This window comes from Capra hircus, chromosome 3, assembly GCF_001704415.2.
Source record: "Capra hircus breed San Clemente chromosome 3, ASM170441v1, whole genome shotgun sequence".
Lineage (NCBI taxonomy): Eukaryota > Metazoa > Chordata > Mammalia > Artiodactyla > Bovidae > Capra > Capra hircus.
Genome location: NC_030810.1, coordinates 14890312 through 14917250, shown reverse-complemented (window position 1 = coordinate 14917250; position 26939 = coordinate 14890312). Strand labels below are relative to the sequence as shown.

At 37.2% G+C, this 26939-nt stretch overlaps 1 protein-coding gene across 1 annotated transcript in view; it reads right to left on the bottom strand.

The window, feature by feature from the left end:
* The window catches only part of RLF (rearranged L-myc fusion), an 86001-nt gene that overhangs the window by 5119 nt on the left and 53943 nt on the right, over positions 1-26939 (bottom strand). The window contains exons 6-7 of the mRNA XM_018042277.1: positions 9835-9971; positions 4595-4736 (exon numbers count right to left, since the gene is read on the bottom strand). Of these exons, the coding sequence (XP_017897766.1) occupies positions 4595-4736; positions 9835-9971 (279 nt within the window). The remainder of the gene's footprint in view (positions 1-4594; positions 4737-9834; positions 9972-26939) is intronic.

The following is a 26939-nucleotide window of genomic DNA, read 5'->3' as shown; positions in this document are numbered from 1 at the left end:
TGTTAAGAAAAACAGGGAAGAAAAGGTTTTTTTTCCATTTGGAAAACTACATAAATTTGGAAACACTACATAAATTTCACTGATAAGATACGCACGTACACTCTTCTTAAAACTTATAAACAACAACAATGTACGTCTGTAGAGTATCCAACTTTATAAAGCACTGCATATTCTTATTATTTGGCCACACTGTGCAGCATGTAGGATCTTAGTTCCCCAACCAGCTACAGAACCCATGTTCCCTGCAGCTGACCTGTGGAGTCTTAACCAATGGACCGCCAGGGAGTCCCAAAGCACTGCATATTAGAGCAGTCCTTAACCCTCAAGGAATCTACCTATGTGCCAAACGTGTAAATTAGAAAGGCACATAAATTCAGAGGAGCTCAGAATCAATAAGGTCACTGAAAGATTCAAAAAAGAATTGTCTCAAGCTGGGTAGGAAGGATAGGGCTTAAATAAATGGGTTTAAGAGGAAATACGTGTGTAAAAGGGAGTTTAAGACTGAATTCAATTTTAAAAATTCATGTATCATGAACAACTGGGTATTTTCAAAACCTCAAGGGTAAAATAAATGATTTTTCCATTTCCTCCCCCCAAAATCAGTACTTTATAGTTACAGGTGTACTGAATCTGTTTCCCACAGAAAAACAAAAGAAAATTTCTCTATAGCAGCAGGTTCTCAGAAATTAGTCAAAAAATCATGAAAAAGACCTGGTTGCATATGATAAAAGGCAAGTGTATTTAAGATGATTCTTTCATGTGAGAGGCTGAAAGGATATGTGAAAATAATATGAACAAAGAAAAGCAGGATCTTATGGCAGAGTAGCTTAAAACATGGTATTGAAAAGCACTGAATTTTGAGCCAGACTCTGACTGCCTTTGAACCCCAGCTTCACAACAGTGACAAGTTCTTAATTCCTCTAAGCCTCAGTCACCTTATCTGTAAAATGACAACTGTAGTGGCAGTATTAGATTTTCTCCTAATGTTGTTATAAAAATGATGTAAGGTAACATAAAATGATTAATACAATATTGGCACATAGCACATATTCAACAGAATCCCATACAAAATACTTGAGGATAAATCCCACTGTTCAAACATCAATTTGCTAAGCAATTATTCTGTGTTGGGTACCATTCTAAATGCTGAGAACACAATGAAATAACTGCCATCAATATACAGAACCCTTATTAATCTTGGACATTATTCTGAATAAACTTTTTGCATAGATTATCCTCATTTGACTTCGCTATATCCCACGTGCCCTTGATACAATATGCCAAGTCACTTCTTCAGTTTCCGGTCTAAAACCTATCAAATTATTCATATCCATCAGTTTCTTCAAAATTCAGTTCCACATTCCACACCCTAATTCTAATTTATCCACCACTCCTTTAACAAGTAACTATCTGTTCAGAATGTATAATGGTAGTTTTGTGGGGTTTCTTTTGGAAAAGTATTCTTAAGTGATTTCTTTTTTTTTTTTTAAGTGATTTCACAAATTTTACCATTTCAACTAGATGGGGCTGTTTAAGAAAGAACAGATCTGGATTCTTTGCTGTTTACCTCAGAGTCTTGCGAAAGGGGTTGAGTAACCTGTTAAGAACCTATGAAAGATTTTAAAACTTAATGGACTTTCTCCAAGTCCTCTATGCTCTGACTTACAAATGATAACCATTGTATCTGACTTACAAATGATAACCATTACGCCATTTGTCAAGATACCCAGGGTCTAGATCCTTACAAGTCACACATTTCTAATCTTCAGCTTCTTCATTACTAAAGAGAAGGGAATAAAACTAGGCAAAATTTTGCAAAATTATTCTAACTTGTATGTTCCACCAAAAAGAGCTCAATGGTCAAATAAACTGGCTTCAAGATTATCCCTCTTCTTATACCTTCCACTTCAAATATAACCAACATCTATATCCATTCTTCTGTCATACTACTTTTAAAGCCTTGAGAGAAACTCTAGATTCTCTAAAGCCATCTCTTCCAATATGAGTTTCTCAAGTCACAGAATCAAAGTTTAACAACTCTTGAGCGCCTTTAATTGATTATCTGCTTCAAGCTCTTTATTTAGAGAAAACTAAAACCCAGAAAATAAGGAGGTACTATACAAGGCCTGTCTTCTGCAAGAGACCCAATGTCCACAAAAGCTTTTCAGCATCATTAATCTTTTCCTTCCCAAGGGCTATATAACTGGTTTCTATGCACTAAGATCATTTCACATCTTTCACAAAAACCAAATGCCTGATTTTATCTGGTTACAAAGTCACCCAGAATCATCAGTGTATCTCCAAGCTCCCCTTGCAGCTAGGTGACTGTGTTTGTGAATGTGTTAGAAGGAACAGGGGACAAGCTGTGTCACAGTGTGGTCTGCTCCCCGCTCTACTCGCTATCTGGAATGAAGACATTATAGCTGGGACTGGAATAGTTGGATCTTGGAACATGAGATGGAAGCTATGTGTTAACAGCAGATAAAACGAACCTGGGTTTCTGATATGTGGAGCTATAAGAGGATCCTTGGCCTGTCTAGCTGGGTTATCGATCTGTGTAAGAGAGGGAAAAACTTTTTTCTTTTTTACATCACTATCATCTGGGATATCTCCATTCACAGTAGAACCAGATCCCAAATGATAGAGGTCAGATCACCTCTCACTTTTAAAAACCTAAAGGTGTCTCCCTCAATTTGAAAGGAATTCCATCTCACTCCCGTTTCACCTACCAGGCCATAGCTTTTCTACCCTTTAGGACAAATATCGTAAGTAAAGACTACAGGGGGAAAATATCTTAGAGCAGGATGAAAACAAACGGGTTCTGGTTACACAAATGCACAGCAAGTTCCTTGGCACGTGTCAGAAACCCACCTTTTCCAACCTCTAACATTTTCCCATTTTTGTGGTTCCCCAAGGTAAAAAGAAATCTAAAATGACCCCCTGACCTTCACTTTTGTATAATCTCCTCACTCTGAGTATAAGCAGAACCTATGAATATGGAATTATTCTTATGATTACGCTATGTTATATGGCAAAAGAGGCCCTGCAGATGTAATTAAAGCCCCAAACCTACTGATCTTAAGACAAGTGGATTATCTGACCCAATCACTCAAGCTCTTTAAATCTAAGTCTGGAAGTCAGAGGTGAAGGAGGTCACATTTGAAGAGTTCCTTGTGCCTTTGCTGGCTTCAAAATGAAAGCATGAAAATGACAGTGGCTTCCAGGAGCTGAAAGCAGGCTGTGGCTGACAGCCAGCAAGAGAATGAAGATTTTAGCCCCACAACTGCAAGGAACTGAATTCTATTAACAACACGAATGAGCTTAGGAGTGGATTGTCTACAGAGCCTCCAGATAAAAACTCAGCTTGGCCAACACCTCAATTTTGGCCTTGTGATACTGAGCCGTGAGCCATGCCACACTGCACTGGACTTCTGCCCTACAAAACTGTGAGCTATTAAATGGGTGTTGACTTTAGGGCTAAGCTGTGATAATCTCTTATGCAGCAAGTAAAAAATCAGCCCTTCCTTAAAGATTAAATAAGCAAACCCTAAAGCCAAAACTTATAAAAGGCCAGCTGTACCACTGATTATTTTAAACAGGCAAGTTCTGTAATTACTTGAACATGCTCCGATGATAGGGACACAACTTCACTTGTAGTGATGAGAAATAATAATCGCCTAGCTTGTCTAAGTATGAATTTGCTTCTGAAAACTGTCTTACATTTTCCTATCTTCACCAGAGAAGACTAGATACACAGTATTAAAACAGGATACGGATAGTACTAAAATAGGATACAGATAGTACTAAAACAGGGTACATTAAAGGAGATAGAACATATCAGTGATACAACTGTGCCTTGACTTTAGTATAAACAATCCTTGGATGTTGTCAAAGAAGCAACCCATAAAACATACCCATAAACCATCATAGATAGGGGTATACAGGGCTCTCTGTCTTTGAGTAGACACTAAAAACAGAAACCAAGCATAGCATAAGGCTCATCTAAATCTCCAGTCTTAGCATTAATTTATGGGGCCGAATTCAAAAAACAAGGTTTTATACATAGCACTTCAGTTTAGGAAATATTTATTTCTTAAAAAACAAGACAAAACTTGCTTCCTAATTTGCACAGAAGCTTGCAATCTGTGTACAGTCCATTCCTCTAAAATGTAGAGAATCTATCACTCCATCATCAAGGAGTTAGTCATTCCATTATCAAGGAGCTGGAAAATACAATTATACTTTCTTCACTAATAATTATTATCCTAATTTGCCAACAAACATGTCTGTATATAATACAGAACACTATTCTAGGAAAACCAGACCTAGGTTAGGGTGACTGAGGGGACAATCAAGAAACAATCTTTCCTTCCTCCAGTGGTCTGTAATGTCAATCACTATTTTCCAAGAAGAAAAACTGTAGATTCCTAGGAAATAAATCTGCAGAAACAGCTAGCTATGTCCAGTTCCATAATCTTATTAAACCCCATTATTTCTCATTTTTCCTTATTTAAAAAGAGTTGCCTGAGAAGTTGTCTCCCCACTTATTTCTTCCCTCCATAAACAATCAGCACAAAAAGCATAAATTACTCACTTCAGTTTGTATAACTCTAATCAGGCAAAATAAATGCTGCTGTGTTTTAGCTATGACACCAAACTGACGGCAGCGCTCCAAAAAAGTATCTACAGAAGGGTCGATTCTTCTTTGCAGTTTACTCCAAAAGAGAGTCAATTCCCTATTTAAAAAAAAAAGAGAGAGATTACAATAAAACATTTAAAGGAACTATATTGCTACCCCAGTTTTTCAGTTTGTGAAAGTAAGCTGGTAGTAGTGTAACAAAATCTAGAAGAACAAACTATCTATATTCCCTATTTTTGCTGTTTAGTGGCCAAGTTATGTCCGACTCCCTTGTGACCCCATGAACTGTAGATTGCCAAGCGGCCCCGTCCGTGGGATCTTCCAGGCAAGAACACTAGAATGGGTTGCCACCTCCCTTTCCGTATTCCCTATTGCTTCCTCTCAAACTGGTTAAATTGTTAAAAAGAATCCTCCTTGAAAACTTCCCCACTTTCTTCTTTGTGCCTGGGGAAAAATAAAAACAACAGAAGACTACTTCCTTTATGCTGACATTTTCAAAGACTTCTTTAGATCCCACCTTATCCTAAAAGGTTTTACTCCTTACACTGGTAATTATACTGACTGAATCCAGCCCTGTTCTAGTGGGCAGGGATCATGAGACAACACTATGCTGCTAACAAAGCGCATACAGCTATGACATAGTCTAATGGTATACTTCTCCACATCAGTCTCACGAGAAATCCTTTTCCATCTCTAAAATGTCATAATGCTACTTAGGCCTGTATCTTGGAATGCTTAAATATTACTAATAAAATTAGTAAAATAACACTTTTAGAAATGGCTACAATAGAAGAATCCCACAAATATACAAAGAAAAGCTTGAAAAGAATAAGTTACATAAAAGCACTGAATGGGTTCAGAGAAAACTCTAAAGAAAAAGCACTAGAAACTCAAAATCATCCAGGACAGAAATGAGTTATAACGTGAATATGAAATGTGAATGCAAGGAAAGTTACTTAGCAAAACAGAAGAGAAATGTTATCATTTTCTCATATTTTTAAGGAGGTAACTGGCATTTGGATATGGTAAAATTCTTACATAGATACAAGATAGGCCAGCTATGAAAATAGCTACCAGGCAAGTAATTGGGATGACTGTTCATTTTTAAACTTACAAGACTTACACATATGTTTATCTTACTAACAAAACTTTAGAAAATGGAGAATTACATATGCTCAGAGATAAAAAGGAGTACCTACTGAAATATATGTACATGAAATCTATGCTATTTGAAAAGAAAAAATCATCAAAGCTAGTGAAATCTGATTATAAAGATAAAAGGGTAAAGAATATCTACTATCTAAAATTCATCAACTAGCTAGAAGTTTAAAGTTAGGCAAATTTGATAAAGTGATAAAAGGCACATTGAGAATTAAAAAGTCTCAAAATATTTTTTTAATAAGTAAGAATGTGTGGGGTCCGATTTATTCCAAATTAAGTATTTCAAACTCTGGTTATCTTAACTCCAAATAACCATGATCAAAAAAGAGAATTTCTATCATGTATTTTATATCTGTATACATATTTCCACAGTTCCAATTCAACAATTTAAAACTACTATTGCCCTCCCAAACATAAAACCATGCCTGAAACCATGACAACTAGTGGATTACTTACTAGTGAGAAAGTCACAATGTCACTTTAACCATCCATTCAAACCTACATACCAGAATAATTAACTACTACCAGCAAATTATAGTCTCCCGGATCATACATGTACTAGGATAATACTTCTTTAACCACTATAATGATGTGATCTTTTAAAAGAGACAATCATTAAAGAATATACTGAAAATGATTCTACTGTATGGATACTTCCAATGTTCAGATGATTTATTTCACCTTCAAATTAGGTCACTGCCTACCTCAAGATAACAAATTACATACGAATTTATAAAAAGGAAAGGAAATTTAAAGGAAAAACTGGCAGACATCTATCTACCCAGTAAGAACTTTAAACTATATTTCTGCAAAGCAGGAGGCCCACGATGTCACATTGTGATCCAGAATTTAGACATTTTAGAAGCAAGGCAAAGATAACTGTGGAATTAAGGAATGACCATCCCCTAAAAAGGGCTCCTGGAGAGGCTGATTCTCATGACCTTTTTTCATTAAAAATTTCAGTTAAATATTAATAAAACATATGGATATCCTGGATCTCATCTTTGCCAGGTGCTAGGGACTGACTCGTAAATTGGACAACATACATAAAGACCCTGGTATATCCATCACAGTCTAGTTGAGAGAGAATAGACATGAAATTACATCTGAAGAAACATAAATACATAACACACAAGATCTAAGCTCAGAGATGCTACAAAAAAAAGAGGTCAATGTATCAAACACTGACTGAAAGTTTAGAGTGGAGATTAAAGTTCAACTGTATGATTTTACTTTCAAAGTAGCAGTGGTAATTACCCATCTGTATGTACACTGTCTCATTCAAAACGGTTCCCTTTCTCACTCGCATGGCTACTCTAATTACATTACCACTGCCAAACATCTACAGGGAACTCAGCCCTTCCTTGACTTTTGTAGAGAGCCAAAAATCTTTTGTGGCCAAGCTTAATGAATAAGCTAAGTGATATACCTTTTGAGATCAATAATATGGTAACTGCTATAAAGTAGTAAGATTTACTGCAATTTGTTAAGCCTCTCTGAAGGAAATTTCTAAAAGAATAAAAAGTTTGGGCGACAGTTACATAGTTTACCTTTCAACTATCTTCAATGGTAACCAAGCTCAAGAATGACACTTTATAAATTCTAGTATATGTATTTAAAAAGAAATGACTTTTTATTATCATATTCCAACTTTATTGTTGCCAATAAAATGCCAATTAATTTTTTTTTCTTTTCTAGACAAATACTCCCATATAGCCTACTATCTTCAACACCGGAACATCTCGATCACAACAAAAGAATCTAATCTGTTTGAACAGAATTCCTGGGATTTATTTTCCTTAGTAAAATTCAGTTTTTATGTCATGGCTATTCTAACTCTACTATCTACTACCTTACCACCCACTCCCCTCTCTCCAAATAGAAGGGTGAAAGACTACTTCAAAATTCTAAAATTTTATATTCTATTTCCCTCTGAAATGCTTGGAAGAAGCTTACTTTTAACAAAGTGTGAAGTGATTTAAGATTTTCTTTCCTTTCCTTTACTCATTACAGCTCCTCAGGAGGCCAACAAGTGGGAAATCCCTGTTAATCCCTTCCTGCTGCAGGAGAAGAGCATTAATCCTAGACCCATTAGGGAAACAAGGGAAGCTGTATCAAGAATATTACAAGAACCATGTGACTACAGTTTTAAAAACTCTTTATAATCTGTAACACATCCCCTACGTGATTTAATGTGATTTCTTTGCACTAAAAACCTAGCTGCAGCTAGCTGATATTACTCCTTATAGGCAAAGAAAGTAACTATAAAAGAAAAAAATGCCTATATTCATTATAGGCAAAGAAAATAACTATAACAAGAAAAAGTGGGGGTTGCTCCACCAGCAGTAAATAAATACATCTGCTTTACTGAGGTTAAATCTCCAATTTCTTATGCATGAAAAGCAAACAAATCCTTCCACTTGATAGTGATCAAAAATCTCACTGCTCTGCTAAAATTTTTTTTACTTACATCATTTCTTTTGGTTGGCTAATAAAATGCCCACAACGATTATTAAAAAATATAGTTAAGTCCTGCCCCACTATCTCCTCCCTCATGGGAGACGTAACTCTAGCATAGAGGAAGTGGCAGCAGGAGATTGCCATTGGAATTCTGGCCCTATGTCAAGAAAACAACTCTATGAGGAGCCAAAACCCTGTGCTCCACTCTATGACTTTAGCCCTGAGACCGTGTGCAGATGAAGACTTCTAGAATTCCTTTGATCCTCCACTCCCTTAGCTGTACAATGATTATTATGAGGACTGGGTGAGATAATCTATGGAACACAAATAATATTTCTATACAAATTAGTAAATAAAAAGAAATACAGTAACATTAAAAAATGCTAACAGCTATAAAACTTTACAAATATATACAGATGCTCCAGAGGGAGATCAATAAGGGCTGCTGCTGCTGTTGCTGCTGCTGAGTCGCTTCAGGTGTGTCCAACTCTGTGCGACCCCATAGACGGCAGCCCACCAGCCTCCTCTGTCCCTGGGATTCTCCAGGCAGGAACACTGGAGTGGGTTGCCATTTCCTTCTCCAATGCATGAAAGTGAAAAGTGAAAGTGAAGTCGCTCAGTCGTGCCTGACTCTTAGCGACCCCATGGACTGGAGCCTACCAGGCTCCTCCGTCCATGGGATTTTCCAGGCAAGAGTACTGGAGTGGGGTGCCATTGCCTTCTCCATAAGGGCTGAAGTATATATAAAAGGCTTTACTAGGTTTTCCTATAAACAAAACGCTTATTTCCAACTTCAAGCCATCCTTAAAAGCTCTTCTAATCAAGATGATGCAAAGCCAACCAATCCATTCTTTGAATACTACCTCCTCTCTTCACACCCTGCTTAAATTCTGGTATACAGTGAGCATCTTTCTCTAATACCTTATAGTGTTATCCACATCACTAATCTGATACTGACAGAGTGTTACATTTTAGAGGTTTGTCCTGCTGTCCTAAATAGCTTCAGTACAGTTAGGATGAAAGAACCATGGGCTATATTTATTGTTTCCTTTTTAGCAACTAAGTACTCTGTATGCAAACAAGACATAAACTGAATTAAAACCAAATAATGCAATTTTGCTGAACAGTACTTAAGTTGCAAAAAAGATTACTATTCAAAATGATTTCCCTCTCTAGTGCAAGTTTGACCTAGAAACCTAGATAATTAATGTGTTTCCAAATATGAGGGTGAAAGTGACTACCAGAAGATGTGAAATAAATGTAAAGGATAACAAACTCACACCTATTTGGTTCATACTGCCATAATTTTATCTTCAAAGAAGAAGATTTATATAGAAGTTAACAGACAACCCTCCATGAAATAATCAAGAGGAGCTCAGACTTTGCACTCTTTCTTTATTTCTGGACTCAATATTTTTAATTAAATAGTTTAGCTTGTAAGTGAGATTTAATTGTCATGTCATCATTTAATCCACTTAAGACTTTAAGTTTAAAACAAACCAATGTTTTACATAAACCCTAAATGCTATACTATGTACTAACAAATAAAGGGAATAAAAACTAAATATACTTACCAAGAACAATATACACTTGCAGTTTGGAGCTGCTGGGTAAGGTAAGTCGTGCAAAGAACAAATGCTGTGTTATCCTGACCCTCAGATTCCAGATTACATATGATGTCTAGTATTTCCTTGCAGTCGACCTTTGCAATCTATCAAAAATGAGATGACTAAGTCAAAAAGAAAATGGTGACTTTTCTATAAACTTTGTTATATAACATGAAGCTTCTTTATGTAACGTTTTCTATCTTTGATAATTCATGAGGCAAGAATTAGAGGCGTATCATTTTCTTCTACTAATGGCTGAGTCTGCTGGAATATTTCATACAAGAAATTATTAAACAGAAGAAAACAGACACCTATGAGGAAGTTCCACTGCAGTCCCAACACAGATAAAAACATTTTTGTAGAGTTAAAAAAAAAAAATTACTCATGAACACTGTTACTATATAAAAGAATCAAATTATGCAAAACTTCAGGTTATTTTCACCTGAAGTACCATCATCTTTTTTTTCCTCTTGTTTTTTGTTTCTTTCTTGTTCAATTTTATTCAAGTCACTCAAGTTACAGAAAGAAAAATACCATGCTTACCCTTACTCCCAGTAGGGCTAAAGGAGGCCTGCTGAGAAACTATTTTAAATATAAATGCTATGGTTTTCTCATATAAATGCATACAGTTTTCTCATATAATTAAGGAAAAAATATTTTGTATAAATAAGTTTTTCACACAACTAAAACACTTGCAGAAACATGTCTTTTATATTTATACTATTTATAGGAATCTTAAGACAAAAAACCAATCTCAGAGCAAATAAGTAGAATTTTCTGGGCATCTTTTTGTATAGTGGTAAAACAGGAGATTAAGACTTCTAAAGAACCTTTCTCAGTCTATTTTATCCTCTTCCTGTCTTAACAAACAGGATATGAAGAACATAATCTATTTCATGACTGTGTCAGCACTATAAATGTCAATTATACTAGGCACCAACCACACAAAACAATGATACTTTCAGGACAAATGAGGTGTATTATCAAGGCAAATGAAGCATATAGTTTAGCTCATGTCTGGTGTTTCTAAGTCTCTTATTTCATGAGTTCAGGATTATGTACATCTTGTTCAAAATTCAGCATTTATCAGTGTCCAAAACATAAAGACACCTAGTAAATATGTGCTAAATGGAATAAATGAAATCCAGTCTAACCAGGGTAAACAGTTTATGTTTACAAAGTGAATCTTACTTCTGTGTTTGTTAATGTTTTCAAGGACAATCCAATGACATAATAAGCAATGTTGTACAGTGGTTAAAAGCAATTATTGTAGAGCCAGACTGTATACATTCTCTTCCCAGCTCATAGCTACTAGCTGTGTGATCCTAGATAAGCTATATAACCTCTCAGTAACTTACTGCCTCTTTCCTCATCTATCAAACGGGAATAATAGAACCTCTCTCATAGTTATTGCAAGAATTGTATGTTTCAGTACAGCATAGTGACTACAGTTAATAATACCATACTGCTTATACGAAATCTGCTAAGTGTGTATGTCAATTATATCTCAGTTTTTAAAGTTGTGGTTCATGTGCCTATTAAAGTCAGAGTTAAAGCTTTTCATTAAAAGTAAATAATAAAAAATTGTTTTCATAAAACATATAAATTTTAAAAAGAAAAAAGAAAGTGAACCTTGGGATACTAGAAAGTAATTAAAAAGATCATTCTCAGATGCAAAAATCACTTGATGCAAATTTATATCTAATAAGTGTTAGAAGGAAAAGTTGTTAAAGCCTAAACATAATTAAATTCAGGTTTCAAGGAAAAAAATAAAATCATACATTATGAAAATGGAATTCCATGTCCATCAATCAGAAGGGTCATCCAGAGACGAAATGCCCAGAACAGAGCCCCTTAAAATTGCGCTGGCTGAAGGATCAAAATAAGGATTCCACAGCAAGTAACAAGAGTTGCTCCCAAGCCACCACCATCACCTACCCTCCATACCATGTCAAAGCTCATGTTGAAAACCAAGAACTCTAGCATTCAATTTCTGCAGCAGTATAACATCTCCAAGCTGAAAAATAGCTCGAGAAGCTCTCCATTGCCAGGCATATACATTAGAATGGAAAGAAACACAAGCTGCATTTCTAGAATATTTTTATTCGTTTCAAATAATTTTACTGTAATATCTCATTTTATCAACATGGTAAGATCTGTAAGATTGGCAAGGCAGGTGGTATTCTTACTCCACACAAAAAATGAGCCTAAGACAGACTGTCTCTTGTCTCAAGCCAACTGCGGTAAACAAAGTGAAAAACTAATCTCATGTCATTTCACTCCTAAAGGGAAATCCTTAAATTTTGAAAAGGTACATTTCAGAGATGTACAGGCTTTCATCCTTTGGAACCAGAGTGTTTAGAACAGTAACAGTGTCTAATAGGCCAGAACAGTCCCTCCTCCTCTCGCCTAACCAATCCTTCTCCTCCTCCAACATCCAACTGAAACTCTTTTTCCATTATCAAGTCTCCATTCATAGATTACTCTAGCATCCAGTGATCTGTTGCCTTGCCCTGAATTCATAGCATGTTGTTAACACTTTTAATCGGGCTATTTTTAATTCTACTTTGAGTCAACCATTAAACTAGTGATTCATGTTGGCCTTCATCATTTGTTATTTTACCTTTTCGCATGATTTTACTTTGGCCCTCCAACTAGATGATGAACACTTTGAGGAGAAGAGCAGTCTTATAAATGATATCTAAAATCCTCTGTGCACTAAATCTGGTCAGAAGGAAAACATATGTATCCTTCAGTCAAAGTACTGCTATTTACTAAATACTTATGTACTGTGCTAGACATTGGGGATACAAGTCATTTTTGCCCTCATGTAACTCACAGTCAGGGATAATAAATAAGCAAGATTACAATTTATGTTAAAGACTACACTGGAGGTGTACAGCGTATTTTTCAAATACCTTTTGTCAGAAAAATCTAACTGAAATTTGGGGGGAGGGATTTGAAAACAACTTGGATGAAGTCACAACTGATATGTGAATTAAAAGAATGAATAGGAATAAGCCATGAGAAAGAGTAGAGAGAAATAAGAAAACTGTTCCAGACAGGAAGAAAAAGACATGCAAGGGCCTAAAAGTGAGCATGGTACTGAAGAACAGAAATATTTCAACACAGCAGAGTAACAGAGCAGCACTGCTGGAACATCCAAGGAGCGATTCCCAGGAAGAGAAGCACTTCTGTTCCTCCAGCGCTGCCGTGCCTTCTGAGTCTGCCACAGGCCACTGTGGCTGCCATGCCCCTGGCACTGCACTGCCCTCTAGCAGTCTCTCGAACTGACTTCCAACTTTTCTCCAAAAGCTATGCATTTCTTCAGTCGCTCAGCTGTGTCCAACATTTCTAGTAAATTTTAAATACTAACATTCTTTTAGTTTGTGTTCACTACTGCCATTTACCTTACATTTTAGAATATGCCTGATAATGATGTTTCTAACACAAGGTCCATAACACCCAAGCACACCCAAGCCTGTTAAGCCGCTTCAGTTGTGTCCGACTCTTTGTGACCCTATGGACTGTAGCCTGCTAGGCTTCTCTGTCCATGGGATTCTCCAGGCAAGAATACTGGAGTGGGTTGCCATTTCCTCCTCTGGGGACCTTCCCAACCAGGGATCGAACTTGCATCTCTTATGTTTCCTGCATTGGCAGGTTAAGTTCTTTACCACTAGCGCCACCTGGGAAGCCAAGCACATAATTTTAACACTTTTTTTTTTTTTAAATTAACTTGATAGTTTTACTTCCATTAAGGTTTTTATTGAGAAAGTAGCACTATTTTATGGTGGGCCTATTTAATAGTAAAATTATTTTAACCTTCTGATTAAGAACTCATTTGCCTCACACATACCTATCTAGGTTATTAACACTGGAACATTCCTCTAGTCTTACTTTCCACTTTCATTTTACTAAGTAATAAACAAATCTGATTGTGTCTGTTACCTGTCCCTCCTTACAGGCTCTAAATCCCCAAAAAGCAATACCATACCCTCATTTTGTACTTTTACCCCCACCCCCACCCCCCTAACCCCCGCCAAATGCCTGCTTCAGCATCACTGTTTAACAAATAAACACCAGTTAACTTTTTTTCTCGGGGTGGAGGTAAAGAGAATCTTATTAGTGTTTTGCCCAAAATAACTGCATTTTTTTGAATGTAGAGGAAATGTGGAAATATGACACAAAAATTAAGATGACATACTTTTTAACACCTCACTAGTAATATAATTATATTACTTGTCCCAGCTACTGTAATAAAAAGCTTAAAAGCACACTAAAAACAAAATACACGCCCCAAAATACTTATCAGCTAAAGTAAATTAAAACAAAGGTCACTGACAAGATTTTGAGAATTTCAATCAGTATCTAGAAATACTTTGTACCTGGACAGGTACTGAAATAATTTTTTTATTCTTAAATATGAATCTTATTTCTGGGTTTACATTTTATAGCTATTAAGACAAGTATAACACATGCATCAAATAATAATTAAATCTTTGTTTACTGTTTATCTTATCCACCAGAATACATGCTTCAGAAGGGCAAAAATTTATTTCATTCACTACTGTATCTTCAGTGTACAACAGTGCCAGGCACATGAAGGAATATCAATAAATATTTGTTGGAATGAAAGATAACTACAAGCTAAACAAGTAAGTGACCACAAAATGGCAGGATAAGTGAGAAAGACTGAAAACAAGAAGTATAATGTACACTGGAGTAAGCAAGACGGGTTTAAGAAAAATAGCTCTTCAGGGGATACCAGTGTCTAGATGAACAAATGTGTAAATGACCCCTCAAACGTTGCCAGAATGAGCAGACAAACAAATGTGAGAGTAGTCAATGGCATATGAGGGGAGGAGGATTATCTGATAAAAACTGTAAAGAGTGATATTTACACTTAGCTGGCACTCAGTGAAACAAAGGCTGAATTAATAAGATTAGAGACTTAGGGTGGGCTTCCCTGGTAGCTCAGCTGGTAAAGAATCTGCCTGCAAAGAGGAGACCCTGGTTTGATTCCTGGGTTGGGAACTGAACCCAGTACTACCCACTCCAGTATTCTTGCCCTGGAAAATCCCCACGGACAATCCCCTGGCAGGCTACAGTCCATAGGGTTGCAGAGAGTCGGACACAGTTGAGCACACAGCACACAGAGACTTAGGACAGAGCTCGACTGCACACCAGAAGGTGTCATGAAGGCCATGCCATAGAGTTGTGCAGTTTCACATTACACGAAGGTAACTAGCTAAGGAGGTTAACAGGGGCTAAAATTTAGTCAGCTTGCCAAGCCCTAAGTTCCAACATGTGGCACTTCCTCTTAGAAGCGAGACCTCTGAAAGGCAATCACGTGAGACAGGGGGACAGTGGAGCATGGTATATCTTGCTGATTTCCATAAAAGTACCTGTAGGCTAATGCTAGTGGAGACTCTAGGACATGGAATTTATCCTTTGTGTTTTATGGGGAATCAGAGATTTTGCTGTTACTGTTTCTTCTGGATATATACCTGAAAGGGATGACTGGAATTCAGCATAGTTTTTAGTTTGATTAACTTATATTTATTAGATTTCTCCTGATTATAAAAATATTTATATTAGAAAACCTGAAAAACATAAAAATTAGCCTTAGACCTTATAACTAAATAATAACTAATATAAAAATATAGTGAATTTTAATCGAGTATTCTGTCTATATCACTAACTACATAGCATGGGTTCAATAGATGACTACTGCAAATATGTACCTATTCTAGAGAAAGGTTGGATTATGCTGACTGTATATTTGTTCTTTTATCCTAATGTTCTGTTGTGACTTAAGAGGTTTTTAAAATCAGTCCACGAGACAGGAGAATGTAGAGATTGTCAAGGCAGAGACAGAGAAGTAAGATGTGAAGAAAAAAAAGCATTGTAAAAGTAATAATAATGATGATGATATTTCTAAACCTTATACAGCAAGACGTATGTCACGTTCCGTTCTACAATTTATATAAACTAAATTATTACATCTACACAACAGTCCTACAACGTAGAAAAACTACTGTTATCCCTATTTATAGATTACAAAACTTGAAGCACAGAGAGATTAAGTAACTTGACAAAAGTTTTATAGGTAGTACACATCCCTAGATCTACCCCAGATGATCTGGCTCTAGAGTCCACACTCTTGGCCACTTATGCTCTATTGAGATGCTTTAAGGGTAGAACTGACAATACACTATCACTAAATAGAAAGGAAACTATATTCCCAACTGTTTGCTCTTTGAAGGCAAGGAATATGGTGATTGTTCTATGTCTAGACATTTACTGAATTGAAATGAACTGACAGTGAGCAAAACCAGCTAAGAACTTAGAAGCATCTGAAACACTACTCAGGCTCATTCATTATACACCATGTTTTCACCTTAAGCTTCTTCCAAACCCTGAATAGTCTCTTCAGATTTTTCCTTATCAAGATTTATGTCATAAAGTCTGATAAACCTACTATACAAAAATATAAATCGTGCAGAAACATTATTAATGACATTTAAATATACCAGAACCAAAATTTTGTGGATAAAGGCTAATGCTGGAAACTGAGGTGAAAAAGACAAAAAAAAAAACCCCAAAAAACAAAAACAAAAACACATAAGACTTTACCATATGAATTTTATATATAATGGTTATATGCTTCCCTGCCAGCCCCTGGTGCTGAATAAGGAATAAAAACTAAGAGTTGGACTTGACAACAATAATGTCTGAAAATTCTCCCATGGCAAAGCACTTAGAAATCCTGGATAAAACACAACTAATATGTTTCTTAAATACACAGTTGAAAACTCAAGAAAGAAGTGTGAATGGACAACTGCCTTAACTTGCTGGGTTGTTGATAATTTCACTAAGAGGCTTGGGTTTTACAAGTTGTGTTTAGATGATAAAGCTTGAACCTGAGGACAGGAAGTTGGCATTGAGCCCTTCAACATATGGTTGGAACCCCTGAAGAGCTAAAAACTCAGAGAAAGTACAGACTAAAAAAAGGGGAGAAACAGGGATATAACAGGAAAATATGTTTGTCCATCTCACCCTGGTTCTTGTAGGACCAAAAAGTTTTTGGGAATTTTAATCTGTCCTCATTCAAACTAGAAGTCTGATACAATACTATTCTGTTTGTCTAAAAAAACCCAAACTGAGAAAAACAAAATAAAAAGAAGATTCTGGCTGGTAATATCTTTGAATCACCTGGTAGAAGCAAATGTAAAAATGATTTAAGAGATACATGCTAACCAGGGCCTATGAAAATTTTCAGACATAAAAGCATTCCCTACCCCCCATCTATCCCACCAAAACTGATGCTCACAATTCCAAACTATAAAAAGCACAAATAAACAAACCACTCCAGAAATGTCACCACACACAATAAATGGCAGATTTAGACTCCTGAGAATTTCAGATAACAGAATACACAGCACAAAGCCTGAAACCTAACATGGACTTTGGTTGGCTTAAAAAATGAAATAAGGAACTACGAATAAAACCACCATATGACCCAGCAATCCCACTCCTAGGCATATGCCCTGAGGAAATCAAAACTGGAAGACACACACGTATCCTATTGTTCATTGCAGCACTATTTACAATAGCTAGAACATGGAAGCAACCTAGATGTCCACTGACAGATGAATGGATAAAGAAGTTGTATATATACACAATGGAATATTACTCAGCCATAAAAAGGCACACATCTGAGTCAGTTCTAATGAGGTAGATGAACCTAGAACCTATTATACAGAGTGAAGTGAATCAGAAAGAGAAAGATAAATACCGTATTCTAACACATATATACAGAATCTAGAAAAATGGTACTGAAGAATTTATTTACAGGACAGGGGGACAGGGGAGGAGGAGGGTGAGATGTATGGAAAGAGTAACATGGAAGCTTACATTACCATATGTAAAATAGATAGCCAAGGGGAATTTGCTATATATCTCAGGAAACTCAAACAGGGGCTCTGTATCAATCTAGAGGGGGTGGGATGGAGATGAGGGAGTTTCAAAAGGAAGGGGATACATGTATACCTATGGCTGACTCATGCTGAGGTTTGACAGAAAACAGCAAAATTCTATAAAGCAATTATCCTTCAATAAAAAATAATTTTAAAAATTAAATAAGGGCAATATGAGTTTGATAATAACTTGGGGAAAAGAGACAGAGACAAAAGCACGTAGGAACCTTAAATGCACAGTTAAGTGAAGGAAGTCAATCTGAAAAGGCTACATAATGTATGATCCCAACTACATGGTATTCCAGAAAAGGTAAAACTATGGAGGCAGTAAAACGATCAGTGAGTGTCAGCGGCATGAGAGGAAAGTGAGGGATGAATAGGCAGAGTACTTTAGGGCAGTGACACTATGCTGTATGACACTGCAATGGTAGGTACAAGTCATTATAGGTTTGTCAAAACCCATAGAAGGTACAACACCAAGAGTGGGACCTAATATAAACTATGGATTTTAGTAAATAATAATGTATTGGCTCACCTATTGTTAACAAATTTAAGACATCAATGGCAAGATGTCAACAGGTGACTCTAGGGTTGAGGGAGTACATATGGGAACTCTGTACTTTCCACTCAATTCTTCTGTAAATCTAAAACTGCTCAAAAAAAAAAAATCTAATGATTAAAAAAATTTGATCATTTTAATAATTATTTGTCTTTTTAGTACTGATCTTCAAGAGTTCTATATATATTCAGGATTCAAGAATTCAGTTCAATTCTACATATATTCAATCCTATATATATTCTTGGGGTTGGTAAAAAATATATATATATGGTTAGCAAATATTTTCTCCCATTCTGCAGATCAACTTTTCATGTTGTTGACTTGGACATACAAAGTTGGATAAAGTCCTACTTGTTTTTCCTTTTGTTACCTGTGTTATTGGTGTTGGATATAACAGCATGATCAAGGGTCTTAAACATTAATTCTTGTATTTTCTTTGAAGATGATACAGTTTCAGCTAGTACATTTCAGTCTGTGATTCATTCTGAGTTAAATTCTGCACATGGTATTAAGGGTCAAACTTCATTCTGCTGCCAAGTAGATATCCATTTGTTAAAAAACCAACTATTGAAGACTATTTTTTCCCCCAGTGAATCATCTTGGCAGCCATGTAGAAAATCAACTGGCCGTTAAGTGTGAAGGCTTATTTCTGGACTTTCAATTTCAGTCTATTGATTTTTTTTCCCCTACACTTTTGCCAGGAAAACACTGTCTTGATTACTGACATTTTTAGTGACCTTTGAAATAAAGAAGAATGAGCCCTCCAACTCTGTTCTTTTACAAGACTGTTTGGGCTATCCAGGGCCCCTTGAATTTCCACACGAATTTTAGGATCATCTTGTCAATTTCTGCAAGAGAGAAAAACAGAATTTTGATAGAGGCAGCAGTGAATCTAAGGATCAATTTGGGGAGTACTGCCATCTTCAAACTATTCTTTTCTGGTCCATGAACATGGGATGTTGCTCCATTTACTTCTTTCAACAAATTTTTGAAGTCTTTAGTATACAAATGAGTCTTGTGCTTTCTAAAAGATTTATTCCTAGATTTTTTATTCTTTTTGATGCTATTGTACATGGAATTGTTTTCCTAATTATATTTTCGTGTTTTTCATTGTTAGATGTATATAAAAATCATTTTTGTATATTGATCTCAGAATCATTTATATATAGGATCATGATACATGCAATCAGAAATACTTATACACCCTCCTTTTCAATCGAGATGCGTTTTAGCTATTCCCCTGCCTAACTGCTCCAGCTAAAACTTCCCATACAATATTGAATAGAAGTAGCGAAAGCAGACATTCTTATTTTGTGCCTGATCTTACGGAAAACCACTCAATCTTTCATCATTAAGTATAAAGTTGGCCATGGGTTTCCACAAATGCTCTTTATTGGGGCGAGGAAGTTTTCAGTGTATTCCTAGATTGCTGAATGTTTTTAACACAAAAGTGTGCAGGATCTTGTTAAATGCTTTTTCTGTCTCTGATGACAGAGACAAACATACCTCTTGTCCTTTATTCTATGGCACAGTATTTACATATAATCTACGGACATATAACCTTCCATATACTTTAAATCACCCCTAGATTGTTCATAATACCATCATGTCTGTCTCTCTGTGACCCTATGGACCGTAGCCCGGCAGGCTCCTCTGTCCAGGGGATTCTCCAGGCAAGAATACTGGAGTGGTTTGCCATTTCCTCCTCCAGGGGATCTTCCCCACCCAGGGATCAAACCAGTATCTCCTGAACTGCAGGTGAATTCTTTACCCTTGAGCCATCACGGAAGCCCAACACAATGTAAAGGTTATGTGAACAGTTGTTGGAGTGCCTAGATTCAAGTTTTGCTTTTTAGAACTTTCTGGAAAATATCCCCCTGAATATTTTTAATCCATAGTTGGAGGCAGAACCTAAAGATACAGAGGGCAGACAGCAGTCCTTTATTTTATATTGCTGGGTTTTGTTGAGGATTTTTGCATCCATACTCATTACAGATATTGATCTATATCTTTCTTTTGATGTCTTCATCTGGTTTTAGTTGTCAGGATAATAATGGCCTCAGTGTATGAGTTTGGAAGCACCCCCTCCTCTTTTATTTTCTAGAAGACTTTGTGAAGGACTGGTATAAATTCTTCTGTATGTGTTTTGTACAACTCACCAGTAAAGGCATGGGTTTTTCTTTATGGGAAGTTTTAAAATTACCTTTTCAATCTCTTTACTAGTCATAGATATATATATTCAGTTTTTTTGTTGTTGTTAGTTTTAGTAGCTTGTTTCATTCTAAGATCTGTCCATTTCATCTTAGCAGATCCAACGTCTTGGCGTACAGTCATTCAAGGACTACTCTTATAATCTTTATTCCTGCAATGTCAGTCGTCATGTCCTCTCGTTTGTTCCTGCCTTTCGTAGTTTGAGTATTCTTTTTTCATGTTCAGTCTAACTAAAACTTTATCAATTTTGTTATCTTTAAAAACAAAAGCAACTTTTATTGCTTTTTCGATTGATTTTATTTCATTTATTTACGTTCTAATCATTGTCCAGTACTCTTGCCTGGAAAATCTCACGGGTGGAGTAGCCTGGTAGGCTGTAGTCCATGGGGTCGCAACGAGTCGGACACGACTGAGTGACTCACTTTCACTTTTCACTTTCATGCACTGGAGAAGGAAACGGCAACCCACTCCAGTGTTCTTGCCTGGAGAATCCCAGGGACGGGGGAGCCTGGTGGGCTGCCGTCTACGGGGTCGCACAGAGTCGAACATGACTGAAGTGACTTAGCAGCAGCAGCAGCAATCATTACCATCCTCCTTCCTTCTGCTTGCTTTGGGTTTAGTCTGCTCTTCTTTCCTGTCTTTTAGGGCAGATGGTTAAGTTATTAATTCGAGGTCTCTCTCCTTTTTTTTTTGGCCACACTATGTGGCTTGCAGGATCTCAGTTCCCCAACCAGGGAGTGAACCTGTGCCACAGCAGTGGAAGCTCAGAATCTTAACCACTAAGCCATCAGGGAACTCCCAGGATCTTTCTTCCTTTTTAAGACTGACATTTTACAACCATAAATTTCCCCTAAGTGCTGTTCAAGCTGCATCCCATAAATTTCAGTGTATTGTGTTTTTATCATTCATCCCAAACTATTTTCTGATTTACCACTTTTTCCCTTTGATCAACCGTCTATTTTGAGGTGGTGTTTAATTTTCACATTATTTGTGAATTTCCCAAATTTCCTTCTGTTACTGATTTCTAATTTCATTCTATTGTGGCCAGAGAACACACTGTATGACTTCAATCCTTTTAAATTTACCAAGGTTTGTTTTATGGCCTAACGTATTTCTATCCTAGAGAATGTTTCATGAGCAATTGAGAAAAATGTATATTCTGCTGCTCTTGGATATAGTATTCCACAGATGTCTGCTTGGTCTAGTTGGTTTACAGTAGTGCTCAAGCCTTCCATATCTGTGTTTAGTTGGTTTATCCGCTACTCAAAGTGGGGTATTAAAGTCTCCAACCTTTGTATTTACATTGTCTGTTTCACCCTCGACTCTGCTAATTCATGTATTTTGGGCTCTTTTGTTCCTCATGGGCTTCCCCGGTGTCTCAGACAGTAAAGAATCCGCCTGCAATGTGGGAGACCTAGGTTCAATCCCTGGGTTGGGAAAAGGACATCTTTTTTGGATGTTAGTTCTTCAAGGTCTTATAGGTCTTCATAGAACTGTTCAACTTGAGCTTCTTCAGTATTATTTGGTTGGGGCATAGCCTTGGATTATTGTGATACTGAATGGTTTGCCTTGGAAACGAAGAGAGATCATTCTGTTGTTTTTGAGACTGCACCCAAGAATTGCATTTCAGACTCTTTTGTTGACTATGAGGGCCACTCCATTTCTTCTAAAGGATTCCTGCCCACCGTAGTAGATATAATGGTTATCTGAGTTAAATTCACCCATTCCAGCCCATTTTAGTTCACTGATTCCTAAAATGTCTATGTTCACTCTTGCCATCTCCTATTTGACCACTTCTAATTTACCTTCATTCATGGACCTAACATTCCAGGCTCCTATGCAATACTGTTCTTTACAGCATCAGACTTTACTTCCATCACCAGTCACACCAACAATTGGGAGTTGTTTTTGCTTTGGCTGTCTCTTCATTCTTTCTGGAGTTATTTCTCCACTCTTCTCCAGCAGCATACTGGGTACCCTCACAGGGCTTCCCTCATAGCTCAGTCGAATCTGCCTGCAATGCAGGAGACCCGAGTTCGATTCCTGGATCAGGAAGATCCTCTGGCGAAGGAAATGGCAACTCACTCCAGTATTCTTGCCTGGAGAATCCCATGGACAAAGGAGCCTGGCAGGCTACAGTCCATGGGATCACAAGAGTCAGACACGACTTTACCACCGACCTGGGGAGTTCATCTTTCAGTTTCATATCTTTTTGCCTTTTCATACTGTTTCCCTGTGTATGGGCTACTTTTTTTTTAATAGTAATTATTTTAAAAAATATATTGTGGCAACTCGAGAAATCAGAATCTTCCACCTCTTTAGGGTTTACTATTTGCTTAGTGATTTTCCTGGAATTCTGTAAAGCCTATATTCTGTCATATGTGGTCTCTGCTTCATTAGCTTAATTCAACAAGCTAAATATGTTGCCTAAATGCTGTGAAAAGGTAAGTCTACCTCTTTTAAAAACACTGTTTTTTGTTCACTGTTGCACTGCGTGCAGGCTTTCTCTAACTGTGGCAAGCTATTTTCCCTAATTGCAGTGCATGGGCTTCTTTACTGCAGCTTCTCCTCTTGTTGCGGAACATGGTCTCTAGAGCATGAAGGCTTCAGTTGTTGTGGTGTCTGGGCTTAGCTGCCCCAAGGTATGCGGAATCTTCCCAGACCAAGGAATGAACCAGTGTCCCCCTACACTGGCAGGTGGATTCTTTACTACTGGACTACCAGTAGTCTTTCTGTTTTTGCCAAACAGCTCTGTGTGTGTGTTGGGGCATCCTTTCAATATTACAGTAGTAAGTTAAGAGCTCTGCCTTGCCCTTCATCTCCTACTTGTATGCAGCCTCTCAGTAAACAAGAGTGAGGGATTATAGCCTTCTCAAGTCATTCCTTGGCAGACACATAGCACTATACATTCGTGTTACCTTCCAGAGTACTAGGAATACATCAGAGGTTTTCAAAGTCCTCTATGGATATCCTTTATCTCAGCTTTTCTTTTTAAATTTGTCAGCCTTTTGTTACCTGAACTGGTAATTCCTCCTCAGACAAATGTCATGTTAAACAATTCCCAATGAATATTTCTGATAAGTGCCCTGGAACAGACCTTTTAGCAGAGTGGGCTCTGAATCAAATAAAAACAAATGCTGAGAGCAGAGGTTTTCAGAATGTTGCCAGATAGGTCAAAGAGTGACAATTCTGTGGAGACTGGCTTTTGCCGAGTTCCACGTCATCTCATGCAAAGAGTTGACTCATTGGAAAAGACTCTGATGCTGGGAGGGATTGGGGGCAGGAGGAGAAGGGGACGACAGAGGATAAGATGGCTGGATGGCATCACGGACTCGATGGACGCGAGTCTGAGTTAACTCCGGGAGTTGGTGATGGACAGGGAGGCCTGGTGTGCTGCAATTCATGGGGTCGCAAAGAGTCGGACACGACTGAGCAACTGAACTGAACTGGACAACCATTCTGCTTCCTCAGGTGGCTGCTAGGAAGCTTACTCGTTCAAGGTTCAAATGCCACCAAGCTCACTGTTCTGACATCCATGTGTTTCTCTTGAATAAAACTTTCTAGGATTATGGTAAGCCTTTAATTTCCGGAGGTCTAAAAAAGTGAATGCCCTCCACTCTCTGGTTTCAAATGCTAGTAACTTGGAACTCAATTTCCAGCACCAGCCTTTTCCCAAATCTCACACTGTGTGAACACTGTCTGCTGTTGGTTCTCCCTTGTGTCTTGTTCATCTCTGTATTCCCAGTGCCTAGCACAGTCCCCAATGAGTATATATTAAATGACTGGAAGGCATGCCTGTATTATTTCTTATAGTAACAAAGAGAATGTACTATTATCTCAAAATAAAATGTTTTAATAAAAAAGAAAAGATCACCTCGGTTGTTGCAGAAAATAAATTCTGGGGCAAGAACAGATGTTAATAGAAGGCTTTCATGATAATCAGTGAATTAAACACCAATGGTACAAGAGGTAGTCACTGGCATAAAGAATGTGCATTTAGATGACTTATTTGTCTTGTTTAGTTATCATCATGTTTAGGCTACCAAGGTAAACAGTATTCTGGCCAGTGACATTACTGTAATATTTTAACATTGACCTTCCTCAAGAATAATGGTTTTCAATCTAGTATTCTCCTGATCAGTTCTGGGTTATAAGGCAAGCAATTTGTCCCTAATGAAGTGAAGCAAAGTGAAGTCACTCAGTCGTGTCCAACTTTTCGAGACCCCATGGACTGTAGCCTACCAGGCTCCTCAGTCCATGGAATTTTTCAGGCAAGAGTATTGGAGTGGGTTGCCATTTTCTTCTCCATTGTTCCTAATAGGAGATCTTAAAAAACAAGCTGGTAAATATTTCTTTCGAAACAGAGACAAAGCGGATTTAAGGTTATCCATATAATGAGATTTCTCTCACTGGCATCCCTGAGTAGGAAAAAGGGAGGAGTTACTCTCAGCAAGTCTTCATGTCTAATAACCCTGAGTCTACTTTGGGAAAATTATTCATCAGGTTCATAGACATCACCTGAAAAAAAGGCTGTGCTTCTAAAAACCAGGTTTCTTTTAAATTGCAGCAATACCACAGACCAACACTATGCTATTGAGTTGGTCACTTGTATGTTTCTTGAAGAAATAAATGGTCACTGATGCTTCTGATTAAATCCTATGGCTTAATCCTATGAGTATCTGACAGACACCTGAACTGTCCTACTGAATTCTTGAAAATGACTGTGTCTGACTAACCCTCCATAATGATCCCTACACTATAATCAAGTATCAACCAAAATACCCACATGTACCCCATAAAAGTGGCTTCCCAAGTGGCTGAATTGGTAAAGAATCTGCCTGCAATGCAGGAGATGTGGGTTCAATTCCTGGGTCGGGAAGATTCCTTGGAGAAAGAAATGGTACCCCACGCCAATATTTTCGCCTGGAGAATCCCATGGACAGAGGAGCCTGGCAGGCTACAGTCCACAGAGTCATAAGGAGTCAGACACGACTGAAGCAACTGAGCACAACCATGAAAGTCACAGTAAAAGTGAGATCCAAATGCGCACTGGGTTCCAGGAAGAAGTTTCCTCAAAGTTATTCAAAAGAACTCTGGGGGACTTCCCTGGCGATCAGTGCTAAGAATCCACCCTGAAACGTAGGGGACATGGGTTCGATCTCTGATGGGGAAGCTAAGATTCCACACGCTGCAGAACAAAGAAAGATCCTCATGAAAGATCCTCATGTCACAACTAAGACCCACTGCAGCCAAGTAAATAAAATATTTAAAAAATAAATTAATAAAAGAACTCTGCTTTAGGGGATAAATATTTAAATTGGCAAACCTTCCACTTCTTCATACAATCTACCTTTAGTGTATTTTCTGAGTGTACATCTTATTCGCCATATGATCATAAGGTTACATGAAGTAAATTATCCAATTTTAATTACACACGTTATTATTCCTCATTCAGGATCCATCTTAATCTTATTTAAGCTACACCTGGAATTTCTATGCTCTTGTTTACTGTTTCTTCTATTCCCAAACTGAATTCCCAGTGGGTCCTGTTTAAATGTATTTGCTCTGTTTATCATTTATATACCTAGTGACTATGTTAATTCCCAACAGTGTTAGACCAGTGAGTAAATCAGGTCCTGTTTGTCTTTGTCTTTTCCTTTTCTCATCAAGAGAAGAAACAAGCCTCATAACCACATCAGACACTGAAGATGTAGTTCATTCAAGGATCAAGACTGAACCCCTACCTTATCTGTGCCAACAACTCCGCAGACAGATTTCTTGCTCTTCATAGTAACAGAAGTGCTTCATGTTTAAAACAGCTTTATCCTTTATACTATATGTGGAAAACTTGATCTTTGCAAAGATTCTCTTTCTCAGTAATAAAAATATACAAATTCTGGCTTTGAAGCTGACTCCATCAATTAATCTTAATTGTGCCTGGCTAAATCTTCCCCAGCAGAGGTTTCCCATTACACACACCCAGTACTGTGATACCCACAGGTGCCAACACGTAAGTACTTTTATTCCCAGCTGTTGCTGAAGTTAATTTGACTCTCCTCCTGAATCAGAAGAAGATGGCAAACGTGTATGTAACTTTGTTGCCTTAGAACATATGCTGATTTTAAACTCCAATTAATGAACATCAAGTGATTCACTGGTCTTTTTCCAAAGCAAATTTTAAAGATTTCTTTAATTGTGCTCTCACTTGCAAAAAATAGCATCACCGGATAAAAGACTAATTATGATGGTACCAGTGTTCCTTTAAAAATGACTTTATGAAGCATGCCAAATGTTTTCACATCAATATACTTAACAAATTAACC